Here is a 15,439-nt window from a genome sequence, read left to right as displayed (position 1 = left end):
CACAGACTGTATTTAGGATGACAATCAGTCAATGTACTAAAAAATGACCTGCTCTGAAAACCTGAATTTATATGTGATTGACCAGAGCAGCAGCTATGGTCAAGGAAACAAGTAGCAGTGAAGGAATCATTACACATTTCGGGGGAGACTTACGTAAAAACAATGTGGCTGTCATGGCCATGGTATATTGACATGGACTGTCCCTCCAACATGAAGGAAGTCCTCATTAACCACCAGGGCAATATGAACATGCATCTCCCCAAGGCAAGGCAGTTAACTGATTGTAGAAGTATGGTTTCCACCCTTGCCGAACTAGGCTGGAATTATGGACTTAGATTTTGGCTGGACTAACGAGTCTCAGAGCTCCAGATAAGCTGCGTATCTGCGTAAAATACGCATCAGAAATGCAGAAATATGCAGTAAAATAAAATCCAAGCGTATCAAATACGCCACGAACACTACAGATACGCTACAAAAATAAAACTTGTGCGTATCATCAAAATATTGTGAAGTAACCCTGCATATTCGATTAGCAAATCAGCAACTTATTTTGGAATTATAAACGGGCATTCCGTCAACCTTGCCAAACTCCAAGATGACAGTTACATCATGATCATTTGCCATCACACTTTATTGTGGAAGTATGGTGGTATTTTTTAGTTCTGTAAAGCTCTCGAACCCACACGACACCAGTTTGCAGGGACTAGATGAATAGTGTTTTTAAATATTTAACTTAAATACCCACATGTGTAAAAACTAGTGGGTAACAGAAATTTGAATACCCAGATAGTATTACTGATACCCAATGATTTTAAAATGCATGGGTAAAATACCCACAACACCAAAAGCTTATCTGGAGCTCTGGAGTCTTTGCTTAGTCCAACAATACCGCAAGATCCCAATACGATACGTATCACTAAACATAGATCATGATATGATACATATCGCAATATGTGTATTTACGTCAAATCATGTGGAAACTTCTTTACAATAGATATTTCAGTGCAGGTTAAAAAGGAAAACCTAGCTGTAGACACATGTTTGTAGTGGCTATTTTCAGTAGTGAACTGGAGAAGCTAATTACAACACATTTTGCAATATTTGACTGACAAAAACACTAGGTTGGGGGTCAGTAAACGAGTAGCATGTGTATCGGTTTGGTAGATGAAAACTCAAGATGCACCAATGCATCGTTTCGCCTCAAAGAATTAAGCTGGTGTTATACTTATCGATGTGATCTTGTCTTACAGATTGTTGATAGGAGCACCCAAGGCTGATTCTGACGTACTGAGTCAATTGAAGAGAAGTGGCGCCATCTACAGGTGTCCTGCAGGGAGCACACTGGAGGATGACTGTGAACAGCTCAAGGACGCACCATTCGGTCAGTTTGTCATTTTTGTTTCCTTTAAAACACATTGTATCTGAGCAGTTAACATTGTATCTGAGCAGTTAACATTGTATCTGGAGCAGTTGACATTGTATCTGGAGCAGTTGACATTGTATCTGAGCAGTTAACAATGTATCTGGAGCAGTTGACATTGTATCTGGAGCAGTTAACATTGTATCTGGAGCAGTTGACATTGTATCTGGAGCAGTTAACATTGTATCTGGAGCAGTTAACACTGTATCTGGAGCAGTTGACATTGTATCTGGAGCAGTTAACATTGTATCTGGAGCAGTTAACACTGTATCTGAGCAGTTAACATTGTATCTGGAGCAGATAACATTGTATCTGGAGCAGTTGACACTGTATCTGGAGCAGTTGACATTGTATCTGGAGCAGTTGACATTGTATCTGAGCAGTTGACATTGTATCTGGAGCAGTTGACATTGTATCTGAAGCAGTTAACATTGTATCTGGAGCAGTTGACATTGTATCTGGAGCAGTTGACATTGTATCTGGAGCAGTTGACATTGTATCTGGAGCAGTTGACATTGTATCTGGAGCAGTTAACATTGTATCTGGAGCAGTTAACACTGTATCTGAGCAGTTAACATTGTATCTGGAGCAGATAACATTGTATCTGGAGCAGTTGACACTGTATCTGGAGCAGTTGACATTGTATCTGGAGCAGTTGACATTGTATCTGGAGCAGTTAACATTGTATCTGAGCAGTTGACATTGTATCTGGAGCAGATAACATTGTATCTGGAGCAGTTGACACTGTATCTGGAGCAGTTGACATTGTATCTGAGCAGTTAACATTGTATCTGGAGCAGTTGACATTGTATCGAGAGCAGTTGACATTGTATCTGGAGCAGTTGACATTGTATCTGAGCAGTTAGCTTGTATCTGGAGCAGTTGACATTGTATCTGAGCAGTTGACATTGTATCTGAGCAGTTGACATTGTATCTGAGCAGTTGACATTGTATCTGAGCAGTTAACATTGTATCTGGAGCAGTTGACATTGTATCTGGAGCAGTTGACATTGTATCTGGAGCAGTTGACATTGTATCTGGAGCAGTTAACATTGTATCTGAGCAGTTGACATTGTATCTGGAGCAGATAACATTGTATCTGGAGCAGTTGACACTGTATCTGGAGCAGTTGACATTATATCTGAGCAGTTAACATTGTATCTGGAGCAGTTGACATTGTATCGAGAGCAGTTGACATTGTATCTGGAGCAGTTGACATTGTATCTGAGCAGTTGACATTGTATCTGGAGCAGTTGACATTGTATCTGGAGCAGTTGACATTGTATCTGAAGCAGTTAACATTGTATCTGGAGCAGTTAACACTGTATCTGGAGCAGATAACATTGTATCTGGAGCAGTTAACACTGTATCTGGAGCAGATAACATTGTATCTGAGCAGTTAACATTGTATCTGGAGCAGATAACATTGTATCTGGAGCAGTTGACACTGTATCTGGAGCAGTTGACATTGTATCTGAGCAGTTAACATTGTATCTGGAGCAGTTGACATTGTATCTGGAGCAGTTAACATTGTATCTGGAGCAGTTGACATTGTATCGAGAGCAGTTGACATTGTATCTGGAGCAGTTGACATTGTATCTGAGCAGTTGACATTGTATCTGGAGCAGTTGACATTGTATCTGAAGCAGTTAACATTGTATCTGGAGCAGTTGACATTGTATCTGGAGCAGTTGACATTGTATCTGGAGCAGTTGACATTGTATCTGGAGCAGTTGACATTGTATCTGGAGCAGTTAACATTGTATCTGGAGCAGTTAACACTGTATCTGGAGCAGATAACATTGTATCTGGAGCAGTTAACACTGTATCTGGAGCAGTTAACATTGTATCTGAAGCAGTTAACATTGTATCTGGAGCAGTTAACATTGTATCTGAGCAGTTGACATTGTATCTGGAGCAGTTGACATTGTATCTGGAGCAGATAACATTGTATCTGGAGCAGTTGACATTGTATCTGAAGCAGTTAACATTGTATCTGAGCAGTTAACATTGTATCTGAGCAGTTGACACTGTATCTGGAGCAGTTAACACTGTATCTGGAGCAGTTGACATTGTATCTGGAGCAGTTGACATTGTATCTGGAGCAGTTAACATTGTATCTGGAGCAGTTAACACTGTATCTGGAGCAGTTAACACTGTATCTGGAGCAGTTAACATTGTATCTGAGCAGTTAACACTGTATCTGGAGCAGTTGACATTGTATCGAGAGCAGTTGACATTGTATCTGGATCATTTAACACTGTATCTGGAGCAGTTGACATTATATCTGGAGCAGATAACATTGTATGTTTGTAGAAAATACTTGTGCTGTTGGATTTCAGCTGAGTGGTAATCATGTAATACCTGCATCAACTTGGACTTTCCTCCCACAATAAGCTGACATGCAGTGTGCACACATAGTGTGACGGAAAACTGTTCAAAATGGCGTTAACCCTATCTCACTCACTCACTCACTCGTGGTTCCTGAGCTGGTGGCTGACACCTGCTCCCTGAACATGCAGCTTGCCTCCCACACCGCGATATAACTGAACAGAGCTATTCATAAGCTGCGTATTTGCGTAAAATACCCCCAAAAAATATTCAAAAACAAATTATTTTCAAGTAACTTGCGTACAGAAACGCATGAATTATATGGCAAACTTAAATGTCTCAAAACAGCATGCGAAAATACCCAATGATGCTAAGAGCTAATTTCCGAAACACAATTACGAGATAATTTTCCTTCTGAGTCAAGCCTTTAGTTAGAACCCTTATATACATCGAAAATATTATTTTATTTTATTTTATTTTAAATCTCAAAATGTTAGCTCATTTGGGAAAAACCCAGTGGAGTGTTGAATAGATGAGTGAAAAAATATTGGTTATGAAATGAAAAATGTAATAACCCAATTATGATAGAAACCTTCCGAGTAAAAACTCAATTGCTCCAAAAGTTATCTGGAGCTCTGTTGAAGCACTGTCCTAAACAGCAGTGACCCCAACTCCCTCACTACTTCAACACTCACTGCATATAGCTGCATATAAGGTGAGGTGAAATGACACATTCAAGATTATTAAACTTATATGGCAACCTGCTTGCTTGTGTATGTATGACTGCTTGTACTTGTCTAGACTTCACGTTAGAAAGGTCTTCAGCAACCCATACTTGCTGTAAAACTAAAAGATGACTATGCTTTTCGTAATAGGATATAATCAAGATATTTCATATCATAGAATTGAGATAATATGCACCAGATAATCAAGGATTGTTGTCATGGTAACAGAGATTGTTTGGTATTCAGATTCCATTCCGGACAAGGAAGAAAACATGACGGACCAATGGCTTGGTGTTGTTGTCCAGAGTCAGGGGAAGGGACGCAACGTGTTGGTAGGTGTTGTCCGATAGGGTTAGTTATCAGTTGGTTCTCTCATATGAAGGGCGGGCACGGGTTGCACAGTCGTCCAAGGCGCCGCAATTCACTGTGCAGAGTTGCGTCCCTTGGGCACGCCAGAAACCTATGATTGTGGGTTCGAATCCCGGTTCGCCCCGATTATGTTCCTAGGTTTGTCAGCACCATACGTGTGCTCGTCGGTTACACCGAAGGGGTAAACGTCTGAGATCTGCATCACTTTGGGCTTTCATCCCACATGAAGCTGACACGCTGTGATATAACTGGAATAATGTTAAAAGCGGTGTTAAACACAACTCACTCTCATATGAAGGTAGGACAGCCGACGCCAATTTGACACAATCTTGTTGACTTGTTATCAAGTGGACCATCGTGTGCCAGAAACCAGGCATGAATTCCCTACCTCTATTACATCATTGCCATAGATCAGATCCGGGGTAGAACAGGTCTTCAGCAAACCCATGCTTGCCGTAAAAGGGGACTATGCTTGTTGTAAGAGGCGACCAACGGCTAATATATAGGATTTATCGCAATGATGTAATCAAGGTAGTATTCTGTGCATCATTTAAACTATTTTTAAATTTCTCCAAAGTTGCGAACTTATACTGTATATCACTGTAGTACTGTTTAAAATAATAAGTTAGCATGATTTATTTAAATTTTGTTATAATATTAACTGCATGGAATATGCTGCTTGGAGTTATACCTCCTTCTCCCTTCCCATGTCAGTTTACTTTGAATTGTTGTATCTTGGAAATTTGGCAAAAGAAGACATTACATTTCAATTACATTCTGGTTTGGTTACATTATGGGTGGGTGATCAATGAACTCAATAATAATAAAAAAACAATCCTTGTTGATTTCCAATTGTCTAACAATGGCTGTGTTTGTACGTCAGACGTGCGCTCACCGCTACATGCGCAGCAACTACGGGCTGGGGATGTGCTACACGCTGCTGCAGTCCCTCGACTACCAGGAGAAGTGGCGGCCATGTTTGGGACGTCCCGTGGAGCAACTACATCGCCAGTTCGGCGTGTGTCAAGCTGGCGTCAGCGGCATGTTGTTAAAGGTAGGTGGTCCACTCATACTTTGCGTGTGTAGAGTTATGTCCCTTTGTTGTGCCAGGATCCAGTGACTAAATTCAAACCCCTGATGTGCCCTGTAGTTATGACTGTCTCCCTTATGGTTTCCCTTGAATATAAAATACAGGATGAATTGAGGTTGGTGGTGCACTCATACTTGGTGTGTGTAGAGTTGTGTCCCTTAGTTGTGCCAGGATCCATTGACTGTAAATTTAAAACCCAGATGCACCCTTTTATTATAATTATCTCCCTTTATGGTTTACCATTAATACAAAATACAGGATGAATTGAGGTTGTGGTGCACTTATACCTGGTTTGCTGAGCTGTGACAGGATCCATTGTTCAAACCCCAGATTTTTCGTTTGTTATCCTCTCTTTGTCAGCACCATACTCTCACTTGTGGGTTTTGTCAGAGTTGTTGCCATCTATGACCTGCATGACTATGAGATTTACTCTCACATTTAGCGGTTTAGCTGACATGTTGTGTTATACTTTGATATGCTGATATGCTGATAACACTCAGTCTTATTTTGTCAGAAAGTGTCTTTCAAAGGTTATCATTGCTCATGCTATCCAGGTTTGTCTGTCCCAGAGTGGAGTGTGTGCAGGCTAAGGTGACATAGCTGTTATATAGCCTTCCCATGGCCCTAATGTATATAATATCACTTTGACTTATGTCCCAACAAGGCTAAAAAACAAATAGTCTTGGTTCTCAGGCACCGTCCGCATAATCATGTAGTTTTTTGTTTTTTTCCATTTTCAAAAAAATATGAAAATCCTAATACTTAAACACAATGCACAAAAAAGTTGAAAATGGAAATAAAAACAAAACATGCAATGAACTTTATGATGATGATGATGATAAGCCTTAAAAACAATGTGATCCAATATACCACACAGTTACTTCCCTTTACATACGCACTGTTTTACCGTGCATCTCTCGTTATGGTCATGGCAGCAATAGGAGTTTGTGTGCTTATTTCTGTAGGGAGGCCCTTTCCCAGGTTGATGGTACACAAAAAAACACACACCGCTACCTACCACAAACTACCGGCTAAATATATGCTTCATCTTGTATCATGATCCTACGTATGCAACTGGCAATAATAGTCATATAACTCACCTTTGAATATGACATATCTTTGTTGCTTAATGACTAAGTTTGGTTTGGGCATGCTCAGTGAACTGTACCTCATATCAACATTTTGGGCTGTATATTCAACCTGGTGTGTACAGTTGTAAAGACAGTACCGGGGTTCATTTTGTTGAGATGTATTCATTTGCGGGTCCATCTGTAAGATTGTGGTGATGACATTGATGAGGGCCTTACAGACATATCGGATGCGCCAATGCCTTGCAAGGACCTGGTTATTGTGGAAAAAAAGGTAACCATATCCCCAGATTCTGAATATTTAACGGGTTGATTGCCAATAGTGTTAAGCCATTTTGGGATGGTACAGTACGAGCCACAAGGGCTTGAGGCTGAATTGAAACTACACCCACCCTTACTACCAGTCATGGGGGGCACGGGTGGCCAAGTTGTCTAAGGCGCTGAGATTTGCAGTGCAGAGTTGTGTCCCTTGAGCACGCCATAAACCTATGATTGTGGGTTCGAATCCCTGTTTGCCCCAATTATGTTTCTTGGTTTGTCAGCAACATACCCGTGCTCGTGGGTTTCACCAAAGTGGTAAACGTCTGAGACCTGCATCAGTTCAGGCTCCCACATTAAGCTGGCACGCCGCTATATAACTGTTATTCTGTATAAAGCGGCGTTAAATTCACCTCACTCACTCACTCACTCACTCACTCACTCACTCACTCACTCACTCACTCACTCACTCACTCACTCACTCACTCACTCATGAGATGCAGCATTAGATTCAGCACAAACGTTAGTGGGGCCACAAGTCCACTTTTACATGTGGATAAAGGCTGCTCATAAAAGAAAGATGTGTCTCAATCTCTTGATTAAACAATCTTCTTGCAGGATGACGGTTTCATAATGGGAGCTCCAGGGTCGTTTGACTGGCGTGGCGTGATGTTCAAGGGGAACATGAGCGAGGTGCTGGGTGCGGACAAGTCCTTCTACTATACCCCGGTGCCCACAGAGGGGGATTCCCCTTCTCCGACAGAACCCAAACCCCCTGTGGACAAGTATGCATACCTGGGTGAGTGGACCCTCCTTTTGAAAATCAAATGTAGTATGTTGTAGGAAGTAAAACTGACCGAGTAAGGATTTTGATATTTTGGACCCCTCCCTTTTAAAAATGCTGGATCGGCCCTTGTGATACTACTAAATTGTGCTTAGGACAAGTAAGAACCCAGTGATGCTTATTGAACATTTGAGCTTGGAGGGCTATAAATCTTACCCAGTGCTGAATGCTTCTGTTTGGAACGGAATTGGCATTACAGATCATGTAAACATTTTTGTCTTGTTCATCCAGTACCAACTACAAACTCTTAGCAATAGTGAAATACGGTTTTCGATAGCCCTCTGGAAGTCTTAAATCTTTCTTGTGACTGCCGTCTTACTCCGTATGGTAACTCCAAGGCCAAACAAGGTCACTTGTGATGACACAAGTGATGTAAGGCATTATGAAGTCTTGATATACATACAGACCTGGCTTGGGACCTTCTTCATGATGTCATCGTTGTCTGTCCGGCCCATATTTTATTATTTACAGTCCGCTGTTGATCAGTTGTTAAAAAGAAGCTGATTGCAGAGGAACACAATTGCTTACCGTTATCTCCGTAATCAACGCCCCAGGCACTTAGAAAATTGACAAAGGGGGCATTAACTCCCTCACACACTCCATGTTTCCTGAGGGTCAGTTGGGTAGCCTTGTGGTTGAAGCGTTCCCTCGTCACGCCGAAGACCCGGGTTCGATTCCCGACATGGGTACAATGTGTGAAGCCCATTTCTGGTGTCCTCCGCTGTGATATTGCTGGAATATTGCTAAAAGCGGAGTAAAACCAAACTCACTCACTCACTCCATGCTTCATGATGTCTCCGTGTTTTTGTAGGTTACTCGGTGACCAGCGGGGTGTATGATAAGTCGAACCAGAAATACTACATAGCAGGTGCCCCTCGCTCCGGACAGACAGGAGAGATTGTCATCTTCTCACAGATCCCCGGCCGAAATCTCCTGTACGCTGAAAACCAGATCCTAAAGGGCCAGAGAGACTTCTCATCATTCGGGCATGACCTACTTACGATCAATCTGAATAATGACAAGTAGGTGGTTATTGTCTTCATCAGGATTTTTTTAGCTGTGGAATTTCCTGCTTTATTCAGCTGACATGCCATCATTTACCGTATTCCACGTAATAAGCGCCCAGGGCGCTCCCAAAATTAGACATAGGGGGCTCTTATTAGAATGAAATTTTGGTGAGAAAAAAAACATAGTTGAAAGATCGTAAATTTCGTGGTTTATGCTAACAGCCTGAAATAATACAAAAGAAAAGTCTGTGCATATTATACAAGACAGATATATTTTCCAGAATTTAATTGCCCATGATTAAGGATGTGTATAACACACAAGTGCGAATTGTACACGAATAAATAAGTCTTATGTACATTGATTAATCGGAAGGGTTGCTAACTGGGATTGTTCACGAGCCAATATATTAGCAAATATCGCCATGGGCGCCTATTAGAGCAGGGCGCTTATTACGTCGAATACAGTAACTGAAATACTGTACATAGCTGTACAAACCCAACTCAACCCATCCATGATACTGATAGGCGGTGATCTGTTCCCATGACTGCATATATCATGCAAGCCTTGCACAATTGTTTTATATCATATTTAGTTCTGTGTTGAGGTTTGTTCATGTTCTATGTGTTCTTTCAGATATGATGATCTTATAGTCGGAGCTCCCTTCTACCATGATACCAATGTAGGCGGCGCCATCTATATCTATCTTGGTGGAGGAACTGCAGTAAGTGACAGGAATAGTTACCATGGTTACCAATGATAGATCAAATTAGTAGAAGTAGTACCCCATGCTTGGCACAGAGCCAGTTCTCAAATTGGAATTGAAAATTTGCCAAGTCATGTTGTTATAGTCACAGCTAATGTTTTTGCTTGAGGTTGGTGGTGCTCTCATTCTTGGTGTGTGTAGAGTTGTGTCCCTTAGTTGTGCCAGGATCCATTTGCTTGGAAATGTTAAAATTTCCCTGAATTTACAAATATATGGAAAATCCCAAAGTTTAAACAAAATGACCTCAGTGTGGATACCTTGTTGTCATTGTTTTGTTTTTTTGTTATTAGCTGAACAAGTACACGGATCCCATCGTGATCCTTAGCCGGCAGATGAACGACCACGAGTGCCGAGAGCTGCAGTGTGAACACGCCAGGTTCGGCTTCAGTCTCAGCAAGGTCGGAGATCTCAATGGAGATGGCTACCAAGGTGAGCTACAACAGTCTCCTGACGGGAGTACAGGATAGAGTACGTCCCCATAGAGATACAACAGTCTCCTGACGGGAGTACGGGATAGAGTACGTCCCCATAGAGATACAACAGTCCCCTGACAGGAGTCCGGGTTATAATAGGTCCCGAAAGAGATACAACAGTCCCCTGACGGGAGTCCGGGTTATAATAGGTCCCGAAAGAGATACAACAGTCCCCTGACGGGAGTACAGGATAGAGTACGTCCCCATAGAGATACAACAGTCCCCTGACAGGAGTCCGGGTTATAATAGGTCCCGAAAGAGATACAACAGTCCCCTGACAGGAGTCCGGGTTATAATAGGTCCCGAAAGAGATACAACAGTCCCCTGACGGGAGTCCGGGTTAGAGTAGGTCCCGATAGAGATACAACAGTCCCCTGACGGGAGTCGGGATAGAGTATGTCCCGATAGAGATACAACAGTCCCCTGACGGGAGTCGGGATAGAGTACGTCCTGATAGAGATACAACAGTCCCCTGACAGGAGTCCGGGTTATAATAGGTCCCGATAGAGATACAACAGTCCCCTGACGGGAGTCGGGATAGAGTACGTCCTGATAGAGATACAACAGTCCCCTGACAGGAGTCCGGGTTATAATAGGTCCCGATAGAGATACAACAGTCCCCTGACGGGAGTCGGGATAGAGTATGTCCCGAAAGAGATACAACAGTCCCCTGACAGGAGTCCGGGTTAGAGTAGGTCCCGATAGAGATACAACAGTCCCCTGACGGGAGTCGGGATAGAGTATGTCCCGATAGAGATACAACAGTCCCCTGACGGGAGTCGGGATAGAGTACGTCCTGATAGAGATACAACAGTCCCCTGACAGGAGTCGGGATAGAGTATGTCCCGATAGAGATACAACAGTCCCCTGACAGGAGTCGGGATACAGTAGGTCCCGATAGAGATACAACAGTCCCCTGACGGGAGTCGGGATAGAGTATGTCCCGATAGAGATACAACAGTCCCCTGACGGGAGTCCGGGTTAGAGTAGGTCCTGATAGAGATACAACAGTCCCCTGACAGGAGTCCGGGTTAGAGTAGGTCCTGATAGAGATACAACAGTCCCCTGACAGGAGTCAGGGTTATAATAGGTCCTGATAAAGATACAACAGTCCCCTGACGGGAGTCTGGCTTAGAGTAGGTCCTGATAGAGATACAACAGTCCCCTGACAGGAGTCCGGGTTAGAGTAGGTCCTGATAGAGATACAACAGTCCCCTGACAGGAGTCCGGGTTAGAGTAGGTCCTGATAGAGATACAACAGTCCCCTGACAGGAGTCAGGGTTATAATAGGTCCTGATAAAGATACAACAGTCCCCTGACGGGAGTCTGGCTTAGAGTAGGTCCTGATAGAGATACAACAGTCCCCTGACAGGAGTCCGGGATAGAGTATGTCCTGATAGAGATACAACAGTCCCCTGACGGGAGTCCTGGATAGAGTACGTCCCGATAGAGATACAACAGTCCCCTGACAGGAGTCCGGGTTATAATAGGTCCCGATAGAGATACAACAGTCCCCTGATGGGAGTCCGGGATACAGTATGTCCCGATAGAGATACAACAGTCCCCTGACGGGAGTCCGGGTTAGAGATGGTCCTGATAAAGATACAACAGTCCCCTGATGGGAGTCCGGGATACAGTATGTCCCGTGGAGATACAACAGTCCCCTGATGGGAGTCCGGGATACAGTAGGTCCCGATAGAGATACAACAGTCCCCTGATGGGAGTCCGGGATACAGTATGTCCCGATAGAGATACAACAGTCCCCTGACAGGAGTCGAGGTTAGGATAGGTCCTGATAAAGATACAACAGTCCCCTGACAGGAGTCCGGGTTATAGTAGGTCCTGATAAAGATACAACAGTCCCCTGACAGGAGTCCGGGTTATAATAGGTCCCGATAGAGATACAACAGATACCTGACGGGAGTCCGGGTTAGAGTAGGTCCTGATAGAGATACAACAGTCCCCTGACAGGAGTCGAGGTTAGAAAAGTCCTGATAAAGATACAACAGTCCCCTGACAGGAGTCCGGGTTATAATAGGTCCTGATAAAGATACAACAGTCCCCTGACGGGAGTCCGGGTTAGAGTAGATCCTGATAGAGATACAACAGTCCCCTGACGGGAGTCCGGGTTAGAGTAGGTCCTGATAAAGATACAACAGTCCCCTGACGGGAGTCCGGGTTACAGTAGGTCCTGATGGAGATACAACAGTCCCCTGACAGGAGTTCGGGTTAGAGTAGGTCCTGATAGAGATACAACAGTCCCCTGACAGGAGTCGAGGTTAGAATAGGTCCTGATAAAGATACAACAGTCCCCTGATGGGAGTCCGGGTTATAGTAGGTCCTGATGAAGATTCATTTATTCAACACATGATATATTCGTTGAATAGGATAATAAATGTTATATTATGTGGCTATTATTCCTGTATACAATTCAAAACAGATTTCCATGCTCGTTGGTTTCACAAACATCGGACACCTGCTTCGCTCCCACGTTAAGTAGACACACTGAGATGTTACTGAAGTATTGTTAAAATAGCATTAAACCAAACTCACTCACTCACTCACTCACTCACTCACTCACTCACTCACTCACTCACTCACTCACTCACTCACTCTATAAAATAGAACTTCGAAGCTTGAACATTTTTCTTGCCACTTTATTAGCATGAAATTAAAATGTTGATGGCAATAATTGGAGGAAAGGGTTTTGATTTTATTATAAAGTTGAATTATTCTGGTAGTTTTAATCATTATAATGCTTACGTTTCAGACTTCGCTGTGGGTGCCCCGTACGAGGGGAAGGGCACTGTCTACATCTTCCATGGCTCCAAGAAAGGAGTCGTGGAGAAGTACGCTCAGGTGAGGTCAAAGTTCGACATTGGTTTGTATGAAAGTGAAAATAATTAACCTTACTGGAAAATAAACTTTTGATGTTTTCCAATTTGAGGTTTTTATCAAGTATTTGATACTTATAAAACCAGCACCTGCAGATTTAATTTACAAGAGTTTTTACAATTACCAAACTTTACCAAGATTTTTCATCTAAACTTGGTGGATATATTAATCAGGGGATAAAGTGGTGCCTTTTGCTATTTTTTAAATTTTTATTTTTTCTATATCCATGGCAACAAGTTTGAATTTTATTCTGTTCATAGTGGTGTGTTTGTCCGGGCCATACCTCTAAAACTAATAGGTATTCTTTCATGAACTTTGCACACACAAAGACCATGTTGTCAACTAGTGCCTTTGCTACTGAGGGATTTTTAGAATTTATTTTTTTCCGTTTCCATGGCAACAGGTTTGACTTTGTCTCTGTTCATAGTGGTGTGTACCGACATACAAATGCAAAGTTCCAAGTCCCAATTCCATGATATTGATATAGCTCAATTACTACTCTTGTATACGGACAGACAGATTAGATCGATAATTCTCTCATTAAGTTTGACTAACTGAAACAGTCAGATGTTTGGTTCTTTTGAATTTGTTGGGGCTTGGGGGGATTTGTCGTCTTCTGATGACTCATGTCTATTATCAGCTGTTAATTTAGTATGTTTTGCATAATGGGATGCAAATTTGAGATTTTATTTTATTGCTTGAATGATAGAAACAATGTTTTTTGCATCAATGATCAACTTTCGTTTTTAGACCATAACTTTATCCAATTCTTTAGTTTCCTCATTAGCTGATATCCCCCTGATGTTAAACTGGTTTGTGTGCTTGAATGAGATCATCTTACCGAGGTCGGCCGGCACTGGACCAAAGTGGTGACTTTCTATGACCAGCCTTTGGCACTCCTCCAATGTTGACCTGAGTAGGGATTCTGGGTCAGCAATCTGTGCCGGTCGTAGGAAACAACTAAAAGTATCGGTCTGATTTGGTGACTTGGTTGATTGCGTGTCATCCTACCCCGACATCTTTGATCTCACAATATCAATCACTTGATTGTCTGGTCCAGATTCGAATATTTACCAACCGCCATCATACAGCTTGAATATTGCTATATGGCATGTGACATTAAACAACAAACAAACAAACAAACAAACAAACAAACAAACAAACACTAAGCTGTTAATTACAGTCGGCTGTGAAATAGAATATTGCCAAGTCCTTATAAACCAAGAAACAAACCTTTCACTGCAGAGAATCCCAGCGGAAGACCTTCCCAGTCCCAACCTGTCATCATTCGGCCACTCTCTGTCGGGGGGGATGGACCTGGATGCCAACGGCTACCCGGACCTGCTGGTGGGGTCGTACGAGTCCAATGAGGTGGCACTGATCAGGGCGCGACCAATCATACATCTGATTTCTAACGTGACCCTGAAACCCGAGATGATCGACCTGTCGGAGCCCCCTTCCTGCCCGTTCGAGCCCGACGTTAAGAAACACTGTATTCAGATTAGCATTTGCCTTAGTTTCAAGGCAGAGCCCCAGGAAAGGTAAGAATATGCTTAGGGTTTAATAATATATAAAAAATGGTTCTCAGGCAACAGCTTTTGAAAATATAGTGCGGGCGGGTGGTGTGTTTTTGTTGTTGTTGTTCAAGCTAGTATGAAACCTTGTATATTAGTATTTCATTGCCAGGGTCATGTGTTCGAGACGTGGAATATTTAAAGATTTTTTTTTTTAAATGGAAATAATACTGAAACATGCAGCAGACTTTATGATGATGCGGGCGGTGCCTGAGAACCAAGACTAGTATGTTTCTTAGCCTAGTTTCTCACAATTATTGTATGTAGTTTGCAGTCCTGTGGCAGTAGACCAATGCTGACTGATGCGATTTAGTCAATATGATCGGTGGTTAGTTCCGTATCTGAAATAACTGCCTGCCTGCCTGCCCGTGGCTGGTAACTTTTCTGTCGGGCTGCACGAAATTTTCCTCCACCTGTCTGACTGTCTGGCAGATAATTTTTTGAATACTTTGTATTCAGTCATTATAACTCCTCGTAGATTCTCAAGTAATTGTTTTGTATTATTTCAACTGAATCAAGATGCGATTTGTCACTTATTTGTCACGATTTTTCAATATATATTATGTCTGAATTCGGGCGGGTAACTTTGAAGATGGGCAGG

The 15,439-nt window shown here is 42.5% G+C and overlaps 1 protein-coding gene across 2 annotated transcripts in view; it reads left to right on the top strand.

Moving 5' to 3' along the window:
• The window catches only part of LOC124151149 (integrin alpha-PS1-like), a 93,102-nt gene that overhangs the window by 38,350 nt on the left and 39,313 nt on the right, over positions 1 to 15,439 (top strand). For both annotated transcript variants that reach the window (XM_046523496.2, XM_046523495.2), the window contains exons 2-10: positions 1,251 to 1,381; positions 4,723 to 4,808; positions 5,729 to 5,899; positions 7,900 to 8,080; positions 8,937 to 9,147; positions 9,767 to 9,854; positions 10,187 to 10,325; positions 13,140 to 13,228; positions 14,510 to 14,805. In XM_046523496.2, coding sequence (XP_046379452.2) covers positions 1,251 to 1,381; positions 4,723 to 4,808; positions 5,729 to 5,899; positions 7,900 to 8,080; positions 8,937 to 9,147; positions 9,767 to 9,854; positions 10,187 to 10,325; positions 13,140 to 13,228; positions 14,510 to 14,805 — 1,392 coding nt within the window. The remainder of the gene's footprint in view (positions 1 to 1,250; positions 1,382 to 4,722; positions 4,809 to 5,728; positions 5,900 to 7,899; positions 8,081 to 8,936; positions 9,148 to 9,766; positions 9,855 to 10,186; positions 10,326 to 13,139; positions 13,229 to 14,509; positions 14,806 to 15,439) is intronic.

Source organism: Haliotis rufescens, unplaced genomic scaffold (genome assembly GCF_023055435.1).
Source record: "Haliotis rufescens isolate VD_foot unplaced genomic scaffold, xgHalRufe1.0.p SCAF_43, whole genome shotgun sequence".
In the NCBI taxonomy this organism is placed as follows: domain Eukaryota; kingdom Metazoa; phylum Mollusca; class Gastropoda; order Lepetellida; family Haliotidae; genus Haliotis; species Haliotis rufescens.
The sequence above is the reverse complement of the archived record's forward strand: the minus strand, read 5'-3'. Positions and strand labels throughout refer to the sequence as shown.